At 42.8% G+C, this 17495-nt stretch overlaps 2 protein-coding genes across 2 annotated transcripts in view; one reads left to right on the top strand and one right to left on the bottom strand.

Annotated features, from left to right (window-relative positions):
* PTPN21 (protein tyrosine phosphatase, non-receptor type 21) overlaps positions 1–17495 on the bottom strand; it is a 116192-nt gene that overhangs the window by 34927 nt on the left and 63770 nt on the right. Inside the window, exons 8-9 of the mRNA XM_006839588.1 lie at positions 17117–17204; positions 16084–16163 (exon numbers count right to left, since the gene is read on the bottom strand). Coding sequence (XP_006839651.1) covers positions 16084–16163; positions 17117–17204 — 168 coding nt within the window. The remainder of the gene's footprint in view (positions 1–16083; positions 16164–17116; positions 17205–17495) is intronic.
* LOC102815040 (40S ribosomal protein S20-like) lies at positions 3653–4012 on the top strand. The gene has a single exon (XM_006839587.1). The coding sequence runs from the start codon at positions 3653–3655 to the stop codon at positions 4010–4012; it is 360 nt and encodes a 119-aa protein (XP_006839650.1).

Here is a 17495-nt window from a genome sequence, read left to right as displayed (position 1 = left end):
GAAGAAAAAGTAATGAAACTAACTGAAAAAAATTTCAAAAGTATGATATTTAAGTACTTTCAGAGTACTGACAGAAAAATGGAATAAATCAATGAGAACACAGAAAAAAACTTTAGAAGAAGTTAAGAAAACTCTACAAGAACAAAAAGACAAAGTCAAATTCTGAAATAATACAAAACCTACAATTAGAAATCCACAAGATTAATACTAAGTTTTCAGAAATGAACACTACATCAGAAGGGCATAGGAACAAACATGCAGCAACTGAAGTCCAAATTAATGAGCTTGAAGGGAAATCTCTCAATACTAGTATGCTAGAAGAACAATCAGAAAAAATAATGAAAAAAAATCTTAAGAAAGCCTAAGAGTTAGATAGGACACCATGAAGAGGAACAACTAATGGGTGATCGGAGTTCCAGAACAGAAAGAGACAATAAAAAGCAGAGAAAATTCCTGAAGAGTTAATGGAAGAAAACTTCCCTAACATCAGAAAGATGAGAAGAATACAAGCAGCTAAATGAACCCCAAACAGAACAGACTCCCTGATGCAAATAACCAAGACATAACCAAACTTTCCAAAATCAAAGACAGGGAAACAATCCTGAGAACAACTCGGCATATGTGTGTGTGTGTGTGTGTGTGTGTGTGAAAAGTTACCTACAAAAGAGAACCAGTAAGACTAAGGTCCAATTTCTCAGCAGAAATCATGTAGGCAAGATGGCGATGGGATGACATATACAAAACTCTAAAAGAAAAAAATTGTCAAATAAGAATCATATATACCCAGCCAGCATAGCTGTCCCTCAAATATGATGGTGAAATTAGGACATTTCTTGATAAACCGAAATAAAAGGAATTTGTAAAACCAGCCTGACTTTACAAAAAATGCTAAAGGGTTTCTTTGGTCTGAGAACCAACAACAGCAGACATCAACCTGAAATAACCATACATGACAGCACCACCCAGAACCCAATCCAAGAATAGAAGTATTTAAAGTAAAAGAAGCCTACAAGACTGAAAAAAGGGGAACAAGAAATATCAACTTACAATGACATCAACTACAAAGAAAAGGGAGGGAAGAGCTTAGATACAGAACTTCCAAACCGCAAGAACGTCAAATAGATTTCAATATAAAACCAACTGTTTTAAATGGGAGAAAATGTAATACATCACAGGGTAACCTCAAGAAAATTAATACACCTGCACATCAAAATAGATATAGGAGGAAATTGAAAGATTTTGTAAACATCAACTCAACAGAGAGTCCTGATGTGGCACTGTGGGTTAATGCACTGGACTGCAAGGGCAGCTTGAACCACAAGGTCAATGGTTCAAGCTCACCAGTCACTCGTTGGAAACTGTATACAGGGTCGCTATGAGTTGGAACCGACTCAATAGCACTTAACAACAGCAACTCAACAGAAGTGAAAATGCAAAGAAACCCCACAAACAAAATGAACTCAGCGCAGAAAATGATGTGGAATAAAGAAACCAGCAACACCACGCATAAAAAAAAATGATAGTAATCAATTCAAACCTATAGAAAATTATACTGAATGAAAATGGATTAAAGGTACCAGTCAAGATCCAGAGAAAGCAGAATGGAGAAGAAACAAGATCCTTCAATATGCTGTCTACTAGAGATACATCAAAAAGATGGAGATAACCTAAATGTTGATCAGCAGAAGAATGGTTAAACAGACATTGGTGCATATACACAATGGAAGCATACGCAATACTGAGGAGCAACAAGGAATCTGTGAAACACCTCACAACATGGGTGAACCTAGAGAACATCATGCTGGGTGAAATTAGTCAATCACAAAAGGACAAGTATTGTATTAGACCAATATTGTAAAAAGTTAAGAAAAAGATTTTCTTGATAAAAGAAGCAATCTATGATGGTTACAGGAGGAGGGTTGGGGGGAAATTATTCACGGGCTAGAGGGTTGATGTTACATATTAACCATGTTACGTATTAACATGGGTAATAAGGCAGGCAATCAATATACAACAAGAGGGAGGCAGGCAGAGGAAAGATGAGGGTAGCAGGAGGCAGAAGGAGGAGTGCAAGAGTTAACGTGAATAGAGGTAAATACTGTTAACCATTGGTACATGGTGGGGCGGGGGGACTGCTGTCACTGTAAAGAATGACGCTAAGTACATGATTTGTTGAATGTAAAAACTGATGATCGGCATTGTAAACCTTCACTCAATTGACAATAAAAGGTTCAAAAATAAATTAATAAAAAACAGCTATTTGCCATGGATAAGTCATTGGTCTTGCAAAATTCTATCATGCAATCTCTAGCATAATTTCTATCACCAAGGCCAGATACTATCCAACTATGAACCCCTTCCACTTTTGTTTCCAACCTTGGCATTCCAATCACCATTAATTACCAAATTTTAACAAATATCACCAGTAATTATCAAACTGATCAAACATCTTGGTTGCATGTTTTATCAATAGACCAAAGACGTTGGTAGAATTCTTTAATTTCATCATCACTGGTTTTAGTGGTTGGTACGGGAATTTGAATAATGCTGGCATTGATTGGTCTTCCTTGGATATTATCCGATCACGGACAGCATTCTACATCAAGACAGATCTTGGAATGTTCCTTTTGAACATCAATGCCATGCCATTCCTCTCAAATTTGTCATTCCTAGAATAGTAAACCATATGATTGTCAGACTCAAAATGGTCAATACCAGTCCATTTCTGCTCACTAACGTGGAGGATAGTGATCTTTATGCATTGCATTGTATTTTTGACAACTTCCAATTTTCCTAAGTTCATACTTGGTACATTGCACATTCCAATTATTAATAGAGGTGTGTAGCTGCTTCTCCTCATTTTGAGTTGTGCCCCACGAAGGTCCTGAAAGCTTTAGTCCATTTGCATCATCATGGTCAGTTCGACTTTCAGGTGGCTGCTACTTCCAACCTGACGGGCTCATCTTTCAGTACATTTTCTGACATGTTCCACTGCTGTTGATAAGTTCTCCAGTGGCTAAACACTCAGAAGTAGTCCGCCTGACCTTTCTTCCATGTTATGTCTTAGCTTGGAAGCTCCACTGAAACCTATCCACCATGACTGAGTGACCCTGTTGGTATTTAAAAGACTGGTGGTCCAGCTTCTAGTGTCACGCAACACGCAAGCTCCCACAGTCCCACAAACTGACACTCGAGTGGTGGTGCGCATGCTAAGAGCTCAAGAACTCACAGTGACAGCTGCTGCTCTGATGCTGGTTTTCCTCGTGAGCACAGTTAAGTGCTCTGTAATACCCATTCTTCACAGCTTATCCATGGCTTGTCATGACCCAAGTCAAAAGCCTCTGCATAGTCAATAAAATCCAGGCATCTTTCTGGTATTCTCGACTTTCAGCCAAGATCCACGTAACATCAACAATGGTATCCCTCATATGCCATTTCCTCTTCTGAATCTCGCTTGAACCTCTGGTAGTTCCCTGTCAATCAATGTACCACTGCAAATTTGTTTTACTTGCCTTTAGCAAAAGTTTACTTGCACTTTTTCTTTTTGCGGAAGACACGCTCACCACTGCAGGTTGCCTCGTTCGGCTGCTCCTGACTCATCGCTGTTCGTTCTTGCCGAGGAACAAGTCGGTCAGGAAGCCGTGACCCCACCATGGCTTTTAAGAACACTGGAAAGATGCCTGTGGAACCTGAGGTGGCCATTCACCGGATTAGAATTACTCTGACCAGCCACAACGTGAAATCGCTGGAGAAAGTGTGTGCTGACTTGATTAGAGATGCAAAAGACAAGAACCTGAGAGTGAAAGGCCCAGTTATGATGCCCACCAAGACTCTGAGAATCACAACAAGGAAGACTCCTTTTGGTGAAGGGTCTAAGACCTGGGAACACTTCCAGATGAGAATCCACAAGCGACTCATTGACTTGCACAGTCTTTCTAAGATTGTTAAACAGATCACTTACATCAGTACTGAGCCTGGAGTAGAGGTTGAAGTCACCATTGTTGATGCTTGAGTCAACTATTCTAATAAATTGAACAGCTATTGGTTTTAAAAAAAAAGAAAAAGTTTAATTGCGTGTGATGTTAATGACATAATCTGATGGTTTCAGTGTTCTGTTGGGTCACCTCTCTTTGGAATGGACACAACTATGGGCCTCTTGCAATCAGTTGGCCAGGTAGCTGTCATATGTCTTGGCATAGATGAGCCCGTGCCTCTAGTATTTCATCAGTATATGTTGAAAGATTCCAATTTGTATTTCATCAATTCCCAAAGCCTTGTTCTTTGCCAATGCCTTCAGCGCACCTTGGACTTCCTCTTTCAGTACCATTGGCTTTGATCTTGAAAAGGTGAAACATTGACTATCTCTTTTTGGTACAGTGACTCTCTGCATTCTTTCCATCTTCTTTTGATGCTTTCTGCATCATTCAATATTTTGCCCATTGTTGTTTTTAAGTACCATCAAGTTGGCTCAGACATATAGCAACTCTGTATAGGGTTTCCAAGGAGCGGCTGGTGAGCTTGAACCGCCAACCTTGCAGTTCAAACAGCTTTGCAATCTGTTCATTAACACACAGCATCACACCAGGACTACGTTTTTTATTTTGCCCACAGAATCCTTTAAAATTTCAAGTTGAGGTTTGAATTTTTTCCTTCCGTTCCCTCAGCTTGAGAAAGGCTGAGCATGTTCTTCCCTTTTGGTTTCCTAACTCCAGGTCTTTGCACATTTCCCTGTAATACTTGACTTTGTCTTCTTGAGCTGCCCTTTGACATTTTCTCTTCAGCTCTTTTACCAGTATCTAGTTTTACACTTTAATACAGAAAAGCATTCGAGAGAGACACGATACCGGATATCTGGATCTATACAAAGGAATAACAGAATACACAAAGGAGTGGAGACACCTGGGAGAGCTAAGTGCATGAGTAAACACACAGCATTTATTTATATATATTTTGGGGGGGGGCGGGGGGGATCATTTAAAAATATAATCAGTAGCAGTGTGTTAAGGACTCAGCTGGTAACCATAAGCTGAGTTAGAATTCACCAGCCATTGGTTGAATACAGCAGCAGAAAGATGGTAGCAGCAGGGTGTAATCTTCCATGAAGAGTCCATCCTTGGAAACCCCTGGGGCAGTTCCACTCTGTCCTTTAAGGGTTGCCATGAGCTGGCACCTCCTCAGTGGCACACAACAACAACAATGCTTTAAGAGGAAAAAATGTATGGCAGAGTTTCTAATAAAAGGCAAAACAAACTACAGGACAGTATTCTCACAAAGACTGGAAAAGGAGATAATCTGTATGTTGCTGTCTGTTGTTGAGTGCTTTATAAGTAAGTTACTTACAACTCATAGCGACCCTCTGCACAATAGAACGGACCACCATCCTCGCCCTCGTCTGCGCCATTCTCACAATTGTTATGTTTGAGCCCATTATTGCTACCATCATGTCAATCCATCTCATGGGGTCTTCCCCTTCTGTGAAAACCCTCCACATTACCAAGCATGTGTTCTTCCTCCAAGGACTGGTCTCTCCTGACAGCATGTCCAAAATATAAGATGAAGTCTCACTACACTTGTTTCTAAGGCTGTACTTCTTCCAACACAGATCTGTTTGTTCTTCTGGCAGTCCATGATACTTTCAATATTCTCCTCCAACACCAGAACTCAAATGCATCAATTCTTCTACGGTCTTCCTTACTCACCGTCCAGCTTTAGCATCCATATGAGGTTATTGAAAATACCATGGCGTGAGTCAGGTGCACCTTAGTCCTCAAACTGACATCTTTGCTCTTCAACACTTTAAAGAGGTCTTGTACAGCAAATTTACCTAATGCAGTATGTGATTTGATTTCTTGACCGTTGCTTCCATGAGTATTGATTGTGAATCCAAGCAAAATGAAGTCCTTGACAACTTCAATCTTTTCTCTATATGTTATTTTTCGTTCCAGTTAAAAGGATATTTCTTTTCTTTAAAATCTTCACATTGAGGTGCAATCTATATTGAGGGCATCGATCTTCATCATGCGGTTAGCAGTCCAGTACCAGTACTTTTAGACTACAGAAATACCTGTGTCCTTTGCAAAAGCACTGTGAGGTCTTGCATTTTCCTTCAGCAAACAAGCCTCCACGGTATGTCTGGGCTTTTGTTGTTCTAACTACTCCTTAACTGCACGTTAATATTTTATAGTACTTACAATCAGTGCCCAGAATTTGAAGGCACTGCATTTGGCATCGTGAACAGCAGGACTAGGCTTAGGGAGTGGAGTTCGGCAAGGTTACTATTCAGTCCATCACAGACCTTCTCTCTAGAGGAACTGAATTTGTGTTTCAAAGTAGTTCACTTCAGAAATTTCAACAACGTGTCCACAGTTGCCTAACCTGGACAGAAAATAAAACTGCAATGTGTGAAATCCCAAATCCAAGGATTTGCTGAGGAGCCTAGGTGACAAGTCTCACCCACAACATCTATCTGGCACCCTTACTGGAACACCTTGGGTGGAGGAAAACACTGCCCACTCCTTTTGGCATTATTAACACAATGCCAGGCGGTACATCTACCACCTGCCAAACCGACCTGAGGTCTCCTCACCATCAATCCCAGAATTCGAACTTCCTCTCTCCCTGGCAATGTTCCTGGAAGTATAGTTCACATTGAGATAGTCCATCTTACACATAGTACATGAGAGAAAAGGTGCAGACTTCAGGGGCCAGCGACTCTGCTGATGGGTGCTGCTCCCAATGAGACAACCAACGAGCTTGTAGAAGGAATCCCTGGACTGAGAGCACTGGAGGAGACCAAAGAAAAGGAGGCTGCCAGCCAGAGGAAAAGAAATTATCATCAGCTAGTGAGACTCTAAAACAGATTATCTCTTTGAGTCTGAATGCCAGCCCATGAGGGCGGTATGGATGGTGTGCTGATTGTACAGATGAGCAAACTGATTAAGGAGTTGCTGCTAGTTACATGGCTAATAAGCAACTGAACTGGCAGTCAGACCAGACAGGTCTGACTGATTCCTGAGCCCAGGCTCCTAACCACCAAGTAATTGTCCAACCCCTCCCTGATCCCAACTAACCTAGAAGCTCCGTGGAGGGAAAAGGACATAGCATGGTATCACTACTGTCTGGTACACTGTCTAGCACCCTATAAATAAGGTCCTGTAAGTGAGGTGAAGTGAAGGTCCTGTAAGTGAAGGTGATGTCATTCCTAACCTTGGCAGTGATGCTCATATTGCTAGTTTTCTGAATTTTGCTTTGCGAGCTAATTATGTTCCCTTTCTTACAATCCAGAGGTAATTACAAGAGATAAGCTTTTATTTGATAAAATGCAATGAAATGCCTAGAAAATGTTAGTCTCAGTGACATTGTTTTTGCGATTGCTAGTGATTAGGGGGTAAGGAAGAACAAAAGTTCTTCTCCGTGCCTCTACTAGGGTAAAGCAGAGATGCACATCCAGACCGCGGGTGTGGTTCGGAGATGCCTGCCCCTACTTGGTCAAACCAACTTTGCAGTCCAGCGCATTAACCTTCGGCCCTGTAGGGTCGCAGTCCAGTGCATTAATCTGTCCTGTAGGGTCGCAGTCCCCGCATTAACCTGCCCTGTAGGGTTGCAGTCAGATGCGTTAACCTGCCCTGTAGGGTCATTACAAGTCGGGATTGACTCAGTGACAGAGGATTTTGCAGTTTTTAATGAAAAAGGATTTTATTTTACAATGTTTTCAAGATGATTGATTCTCCACGATTTTCCAGAAAATGAATGAACTGAGATAATAATAGCTCAATATTATTAATACTCTTAATCTATGAAAAGGCTGTGTTCTAAAGATTGCATGTCTATTGCTTGAATCTCTGAATATATTTCTGTATAAAAATATGAGAGGGCTTCAAAAAGTTCATGGAAAAAAATCACTATCTTTTCACTGCATTTTCTCACAAACTTTTTGAAGCCCTTCTGTAATGTTTCACTTAGCTGGATAACCCGTCAGCCCACAGGAGCACGGATGCTCCTATCCTGGCTCTAAAGCAGCACCACTGAACCTAGCCACCAAGGGGAGCATTTGCAAACACAAAGGCACAAACAGACCTCCAAGCCCTGGCAGCCAGCAGGAGAGGCTGCCCATACCTGCAAAGGCAGTCAGTGTCTACCAAAATCCCACCACCAGAACCTCTGTGGTGACTAGTGGAAGACACGGTGGGGAGGAAGGGAGAAGAGAGGAGAGAGAGAAACGGACCCTTAGGCTAAGAGTCGGATATGTCCATAAATGGTAGGCCACTTCACAAGTCCAAAGATGGACCCAGCTCTTCCTCTTTGCACCAACTGCTCTGACCAGCATTCCTCTCACACTCAGAAACCTGGTAAAACAGAAAGGACTTCACAGCCTTTTCTCTTCATCACTGGTCCTAAAGGACAATGTGTCTTTTTAAGGTTCCCCTTTCCCTCCACTTTATAATCAGCAATAAATGGAAAGCGCACATGGAACAAAAGGGCTCTTTTCTCCTTGGTGAACTCTCATCTCTGTCTCCCTCTGGAGGCCATCAGTTACGACACCTTTATGAACTAGGTGCCTCTCCAGACACCAGGGCACAGAGGTGAGTGGGATGGGGCCTGGGCCTCACGGAGAATGTGGACAAGATCTGAGCTACCTGAACAGTCCACCTGATGGCTAAGAACATAGGGTTCCAATGCTGCTGCCCCAACAGCTAGCTGTGTGTCAGGACGAGACCCTGCATGGCCCCAAGTTTCTCTATGGGACGGCGCAGAGTTGTGCACAATAGGGTTATGGCCAAGGACACAGACCTGAACCTGCTGGGAGGATAAAGCAGAGCTGCCCCTAGAGGGTTTCCAAGGCGGAAATCTTTTTTTTTTGCTCTTTTTTCTGAGTCTGGAATTAGGCTTAAGACTATGGCTAGCACTAGGGCTAGGCTAGACTAGGGTTAGGGTTTCATGGAGTGTTAGGATTTGGGTTAAGACTAGGGTTAAGAGTAAGGGTAAGGATTGGGCTTGGTGTAATTTTAGTGTTATTTTTCTTGAAATCTACTTGATTACTTCTTCATTTGGATGTTCTGTAAATACACTATTCACTCTTTTTATATTCTAGAGGTTTTTTGTTGCAAACTGGTATCTCTGGTTCCTTTATTGTCAGTCTTGTAGGTTTGTTTTGCTTTGGATACCTCCCTGCCCGGTAAGTTCTGGGTGATATTGTCACATATGCTATGCTCAGGTTCTTGTCTGCTGTTTTCTGCCCAAAGAACTCCCCCCTTTAGTGTTTTTTGTAAGGTGGGTCTGGTTTTTACAAATTCTTTTGTTTATTTGGAAATGTCCTAATTTCACCACCATATTTCAGGGACAATTTGCTGGGTATAAGACTCTGCGTTGGTTATGTTTTTCTTTCAGAGTTTATGTCATTCCATTGTCTTCTTGTCTGCATGACTTCTCCTGAGAAAGCAGAACTTCATTTTATTAGCTTTCCTTTGTACATAACTTTTTTGTTTTTCCCAAGTTGCATTCAAGATTCTTCCCACATCTTTAGTTTTGGAAAGTTTTAATTATATGTCTTGGTGATTCTCCTTTGGCGTTTGTTCAGTTTCTTGAATGCATAGCTTCTCATCTTTCCTGATTTTAGGGAAGTTTTATTCTAACAACTCTTCAGCAATCTTCCCTTTTTTGTTGTTTGTTGTTGTTGTTGGTGGTGGTGGTGGTGGTGTGTGTGTGTGTGTGTGTGCTATCATCTCCTCCTGCTCCAGAATTATAATTACTTGTACGTTAGTCTTCTTGATGGTGTCCCACACAGTTCTTAGGCTTTCTTCGAATATCTGTGTTCTTTTTTTCAGGTTGTTTTTCTAGCAGACGAGTATTGAGAGATTTGGTTTCACACTCACTAATTCAGCCTTCCATTGATTCGATTCTACTTCTTTGTCCACTCAACGTATTATCTATTTCTGAAATGTTATTATTAATCTTCTGTATTTCTACTTGTCGCTTTTTGTATGCTTTCTAATTTTTCATTTTTTTGTCAGTTTGTTCTTTAGAGTGTTTCTTGAATTCTTTCTAAAGTTCTGTCTGTGTTTTCCTTGATTTCAACTGCAGCTTTCTCAATCATTCTCTCACAGTTACCTAAATATCATTCTTTTACATTCCTTTTCAGGTAGTTCTAATGCCATTGCTGGTATATTTTCGGACTCTGTATCTTCGTCATTTGTTTGAGATACTCTGTCTTGTTTTTCTGGTAAGCTGAAATTGTCTATTGTCTCTGAGACACGGTGGAGTGGTTGTGTTTACATTTAATTGATGAATGTAATGTTGGTGTGCTCATAGGTACTCACCACCTGTCTCGTGGTGGGTGTGACAAGAGACTGGAAATGTGGCGGCAGTTCCCTAGTGACTGCCGTTCAGGGAGGGTTGGTCCGATGCTGGCTGCCACTTATCACTGATCCAGTGACACAGGAGGGAACAGTGGCTCTTGTCCAGTGGGGAGAGCTGCAGGAGGCACGGATGTGGTTGGCCTTACAGGCACAATTGCTATCTCCCAAAAGCAAACAGGAGCAAAGATCTGATGAGGTGAAAGTTACATGCCTCCAGACACAGTGGTAAACTCAGCGCCCAACTCCAGGCAGAGCAAAGGTTGCACAGGAGGGATGCCACTGGTTGGTAGACAGGCAAGGGTGGGAGCTGGTCACGCACCCAGCCCCCGGGAGGGCACAGGGAACAAGAGAAGACCGCACAACCTCACTACCAACCTCCAGTAAGTGCCTTATGCCTCCAGCCCACTGTATCGATTGGTAACAGTGTGAAAAGACTCTAGATGGCTACATGATGCCAGGTCAGTCAACAGCTCAACCCAGGCAGGGAGGTATCCAAAGCAAAACAGACCTACAAGACTGAAAATAAAGGACCCAAAGATACCAGTTGGCAACAAAAAAACCTCTAGAATATAAAAAGAGTGAATAGTGTATTTACAGAACATCCAAATGAAGAGGAAACAAGTAGCCGCTCTCGCAGCTCCTGTTCAATTTCCTCTCCTAATCAGCACTCAGTCCAACTTTCGGTCCGGGACCACCTCTGTATCTGCCACATCCTTGCTGCAAAGGGTCTGCTCTTTGGATCTGCCTACATGCCATCTTGCCTCAGAAGGCAAGTAGGGACTCTTGACTGGAAACACACTGCCACATCTTTCTCCTGCGGAGCAGCTGGTGGTTCTGAATGGTCAGTCTTTCAGTTACCAACTGAGCACTTTAACCACTGTGCTACATAGTAAGCACATACAGGGTTAGAATGGTTGCTATGACAAAAGTAGAAAAAATCTTAAACTCTCTGAGGACTGAGCAAATTAACTGCTTGCTCAAGTCCAAAGCAGCTGCACTGAAACTGGATCTTGAAAATTGGACCAAAATTGTCAGGGCCACAATAGACAGACTGTGTAGTGAAAGGTGGATCAGATCTCAAATTCTTACAAAGTCCAGACTTGCTGGACTGGTTGAGACTAGGGAATTCCAACACTACTGCCCTGAGATATCCCATAAGTCTTGACCCAAAACTCCCCTCTGGGGTCACCTTTTATATAAATAATAGATAAGTCCCTAAAACAGATGATCATACTCATCTATATGAGACTAAACATGGGGGTCCTGGTGGCACAGAAGTTAAGCACTACCTGAAAGGTTGGCAGTTTAAACCCGCTAGCAGTTACAGGGGAACGGGATGGCAAATAAGTCTGCTTCCCAGAGGCTAACAGCACTGGAATCCTGGGGGGTGGGGGCAGCAGTTCTGCTCTGCCTACTGGGGAGTCATGAGTCAGAAGCAGCTCAGGGCAGCAGTGGGGTGCTGAGGCTGCCAAGTCAATGCCGACTCACAGCATCCCAAGGTACAGAGGAGAACACTCCACAGGATTTCCGGCGCTGGACTCTTTATGGGAGCAGATCTCCTGTGGAGAGGCTAGTGAGCTGCTAACCTTTCAGTCGGCAGATCCTTAACCACTGCACCACTAGGCTCTCTATGGGAATGGAGCCATTACCAAGACAGCCTGTTCTCCAAAGGACTCAGCTCTAAAATGTACACAACACTTCAACACCAACAACAAAAAGACAAACAATCCCACTGAAAAGCGGGCAGAAGGCAGAAACAGGCACGTTTCCAAAGACACAACAACATTAACGTGAACGCCACACACAGAAAGAAATGGTCATGATCATTAGCCATTAAAGAGATACAAATCAAAACAACAACGAGATCCCATCTCACCCCAGCATGGATGTTGCTGTTGTTAAGTGCCGTTGAGTTGGTTCCAAATGATAATGACTCCGTATAGGGTTTCCGAGTGGCTGGGGATTTTGAATTGCTGTCCCCGTGGTCCAAACCCACCTTGCAGTCTACTACATATCCTACAGTGCTACATCAGCATTATTAGTAAAGTTTAAAAAAAAAAAAAAAACAGAACAACAAATGCTGGCAAGGGTGTGTGCATTGCAATCCTCATACGATGCTAGTGGGACTGTAAAATGGTGCAATTATTGTGGAAAACGGCATGGCTCTTTTTTATGAAGTTAGAACTGGAAAGACTCTATGACCCAGCAATCTCACTAGTAGGTCTATATCCTAGAGAAATTTAGAGCTGTGGATATACGAAATATACGTTCACATCCAAGTTCATAGCAGCCACATTCACAATATCAAAAAGATGGAAACAACGTAAATGTCTACCAACAGACACCTGGAAAAACAAGCTATGGTATAAACACAAAATGCAATACTATATAATGTTAAAGAATAATGATGACTCTGCAAACACTTCATTAACAAGGATGAGCCTAAAGAACATTTTATGCTAAGTAAAATAAAATAAGTCAATCACAAAAGGGCAAATATTGTATGAGACCACACAGTTGGATAATGCACTAGACCCCAAGGTTAGTGTGAACTGCAAGGTCAGTGGTTCAAACCCACCAGCTGCTCCTTGTAAACCCTATAGAGAGCCGCTATGTGTCCAAGCCAACTCAACACCAGTTAGCAACAACAACACTATAGGATAAGCACTGCACTGCTAACCTAAAGGTTAGCCATTCAAACCCACTAGTTGCTCCTCAGAAACCCTATACAGGGTCCCTATTGTCGGAACCAACTTGACAGCATTTAATCGCAACAATTATTATAAAAACTCAGGAAAACGTTTACACACAGCAAGAAACATTCTTACCACGTATTAACCTGGGAGAAGGGACAAACCATATCCAATAAAGGGGAAGTCAGCACAATGTGACCAAGGCAAAGGAACACATTGAGTGGTACGTAAGGGTTAAAGGCAACAAAGATAAATACACAATCCTGCAACAAGTAATAACAAACAGTAATCTACAAGCAGATACACAGGCAGACATACCTGCTGAACAGATGTGGGAAAGCAAACGGGACTACACCCACAGGTCAGGTAAATTTACCAGATAACATTTCTATCTACGTATTTGTATGTGCTTCAAATATATACATATGTGCAATAGAACATACAAAAGGAAAGGTACAAACACTTCTTAGCCATAACCAAAAAAACCGTGAGGGGATGAATCAATGGACTTGGGGACTTAAGACTATAGTCTTGGAGGACATCTAGGTCAACTGGCATAGCATAGTCCACAAGGACGATATTCTACATCCTAATTTGGTGAGTTATGACAGAGGTTGTAAAAGCTAGCAAGCAACTCTCTAAGAAGCAAGTACTGGTCTCTCCCTGTCAGGAGCACAGAAGAGTGAGGAAAATCAAATCCTCTAGGAAACAGTCCAAAGGACTGACAGAGAGCACAGGAACCACAGCCTTCACTACCCAGAAACCAGAAGCTCTAGATGGTATCCAGCCAACACTACTGACTGCTCTGATTGGGAACCCAACAGAAGGTCCTAGACAGATTAGGAGAAAACTTAGAACACAACTCAAAAAGCCCACACTTACTGAGAGAGACTGGTGGAACCCCTGAGGCCATGGCTGTTAAACACCCTTCAAAGCTGAAGCTGAATCCTACCCCACCAATCACATTTCATCCAAACAATAAACGATATGCAGGCCTATAAAATGAACAAGACCAAAATGGCAGCATTTACCCAAAACCAAAGCTCAGAAGGCAGAAAGGAAGAGGAAAGCAGGACAAATGGCAATGGTAAACCCAGGGAGAGGGGGAAGAGTGCTGTGATAATGAGGGACTTGTAGCTAATGACTCGAAAACAAAAGGTGTATAAACCGTTAAATGGAAAATTAACATACTCTGTAAACTTTCACTCACACCCCCATTCAAAAAAAAACAAAACAGTCTGTCTTCACACAATGCCAGGAAGCTCACATGTATGCAGACAGGGGATGCAGATAAAACCAAGTCAACAAATGGAGACAACACTTCAGGTGGTGATGAGTCTATGCAGAATAAAAGGGGGTACAGAGAGGCAGGCAGTAGTGGGTAGAGGGGCACAGTCAGGAAGATCAGACACTTAACTTCAGTGAGGGGAAAACAGGAGAGGAGTTTTCATGCAGAGGAAGGATCGAGCCCCAGTACCCTTGAAGGGGGACACATTCATGGAACAACAAACAAATTCTTGTGGCTGGAATCGAGTAAGCAAGAAAGAGGAGAGAAGAACCAAGACTGGGACCAGGCAAGGACGAGCTCAAGCCCAGCCTTGTACACTCACTGTCAAGTCTGATGGAAGGCCAGAGGAGAGTTTTAAGAAGACTGCTAGGACCTGATTTTTGTTTTCATGTAAGATCAGCTGGCTATCTCATGGGAATGAGCTACAGACAGGGCCGGCACTGACTCAGGAGGCTGCTCCAGGATTCAGCTGACGGATCATGCTGGCTGACAGTAGGTTGTTAGCAGAAGGGGTGAATATAATAGTCAGATTTCAGATACATCTTGAGGCTACAGCTGACAGAACAGGCTAAAGAACTCAGTGTAGGAGGAGAAACAGGAATTAAATGGGACTTCTAGATTTAGGTCTGAGGAACTGAGTAAAACTAGGCAAACGTAGGGAAGAAGTAGGATTGGGAATAGCAATACAAGGTGAAAGTCAAGAGTTGGTTACACATATCAAATCTGAGATGGCTCTTAGTTCCCTAAGAGGAGATGCCAAGAAGACAACAGCTGTAGAATGGTGGAGAGCTCGGGACGGCGGGGCCAGAAATGAAGAGAAATGTACCTGCAGTATCTTGAGGCTACGTTAAGCCATGAGACCAGATGAAGTGCCCTCGAACATGAGTGTAGATAGAAAAGAGGTCAAAAGACCCAAACAACAAAGGCCCCTGAGAAGATGCGGTCCTGACTGAGGAGAGCCTGAAGGGGGGCGCGGAGGGGGTGCATCTTGGCAGCCAGGACGAGCAGAGCTCGGGAAGGAGTTGTCAGTGGGCACGTGCTGTTGACTAGAGGAGTCAGCAAAGTCCTGAGATGCCGACAAGATGAAAGTCACTGGTGACTGGACAGCAGGGACCTGTGATGTGGGAAATTGAGTGAAAGGTGGGAGAGAAAGCAGGTACAGCTCTTTCGAAGAGTTTTACTACAAAGGAGAGTAGAGATGGGGGCCATGGCCAGTGGGGATGTGCTGGCAAGGAGCAAGGTTTTCAGATGGGAGATTATCACAGCAGGTACACTGCTAGGAAGGATACAGCCCAGAGTGGAAACCCATGTGGGAGAAACTGAAGGGTGTTCTCAGGAAGAAGGGGCACACATGCTGCAAATGACAAGACAAAACTTAATGAACTTTAATTGCTCAGAACGCTGACCAGGGCATTAATTTTAAACCGGGGGTGGGCGGTGGGGAATACAGAGGTCAACGAGGAATATCCTTTAAAAACTGGTAACTTGTTCAAAAGAAATCTTAAAGACAAACACACACAGTTACTAGAAGTTGGTATAAAGCTAAAATATTGTGGGGGAGGGGGGGGAGAAGAAGAAATGTCACCTTGACATGTAATAAAAACAAAACTATTAAGATAAAAGTGTCATAAAAATAAGGTGGTGTGCTTTTGATAGAATTTGCTTTCCTTGTTGACACAGTGGAGTTGCAACTGGAAATGCTGATGTTCACTATTTTCTATAATGTCTGCGAACAGGGTATACTTACAGGGTGCACTGGTTTAGTCGGTAAAATTTGTGTCGGGCAACACAGAGTCTCCACACATATTTTGCGGTTTCCATGTCTTCCTGCCAAACAAAAGTGCATCAAGTGGCATGAAAGTACATAGACGACTTGGTACCTTTAGTACAGCTTGTCTGAGAACATGACACAATTAGGTGACATGTTACATCAAAGTTCCTTTTAATTAACACTGTGCCCCTTTCACTTTCGAAGGTGAGTACTCTGCCTTACCCTTGGAATGCTACCATCGGATTTCCAATGACCAAGACCCAAGAGCAAAGGTGCTCTAGCGGTAGGATCTTTACATTACGCAGTTTCAAAAGGGTGTTAATGTTTTGAAAATGACGAAAATATTCATTTTTATCCTTAACAAATAAAGTCAATCTGCAGCAAAGCAGCTGACTCAGGGACTGTCTTTGTCAAGAGAGTAGCAGCCCAACACTGTTCAGAACAGGATTTCTGCAAAGCTATCAATTTACCAAGAGAAACTAAGAGATCAGTCCGTACTTACCCTTCAGGTCTCTTGGATGTCATTCAAACGTCCTCATGATCATATAGTATCTATCCAACCCAAACCAAACCCACAGCCGTCCCATCAATAACAACCCACAGGGACCCACTGGGACAGACGAGAACTGCCCCACAGGACTTCCACGGCTGGGAATGTTTATGGAAGCAGACTGCCACAGCTTTTTCCCATGGAGAAACTTGTGGGCTCAAACCGCCAATCTTTGGGTTCAAGGCAGAGCACTTAAACCAGTGCCCCACGAGGACCGCTGCAGTTCTCTGAGGGCTCATTCACCCTTTCAGCAACATTTACTGAGCACTAACATTATGCCACATGCTACTCTGCAAACTATTCTAAAATGTGTGACAATCTACAGCACTTTACAAAATAATGAAACAGTAGCATTTTAATAACCTCCCCAAACACACCCACAGGCACACACGCACGCATGTATGCACGCACGCAGACACACCCCCTCCCTCTCTGTGTGGATCTCTCATGCTTACTCACAGTTTGAAGCTGGATGGTGTCCTCCTTATTGGTCAGCTCTAAAGCGAAAAAGGACTTGTTGTGGGACATGTTACCAATATCAGCCCACCTGGAGAACAGCAACATGAATGCTCATGTTTACACTCGAAATCACAAGGTAACAAGTTTTTCTTCCTAAGCTGGATTCCTAAATTAATATTTCTTAAGCATTTCAGAAAGGAAAACAGTTGTTTTTAAATTGGCTTTCAGTCTCTTAAAAGCTAACAACAGCTGGTTGCAAAAGTTAATGCTTGTCTAAGCCCTACAATGTTCAATAGACTCCTGTGAACCCAGGTGGAGGCCAGCAGTGCGGAAGGACCTGGGGACTCTTGGGCCCAGAGTCAGTGACATAGCCACAGAG

The sequence above is a fragment of the Chrysochloris asiatica genome, unplaced genomic scaffold, assembly GCF_000296735.1.
Source record: "Chrysochloris asiatica unplaced genomic scaffold, ChrAsi1.0 scaffold00025, whole genome shotgun sequence".
Taxonomy (NCBI): domain Eukaryota; kingdom Metazoa; phylum Chordata; class Mammalia; order Afrosoricida; family Chrysochloridae; genus Chrysochloris; species Chrysochloris asiatica.
This window is presented reverse-complemented; position numbering and strand designations above follow the sequence as displayed.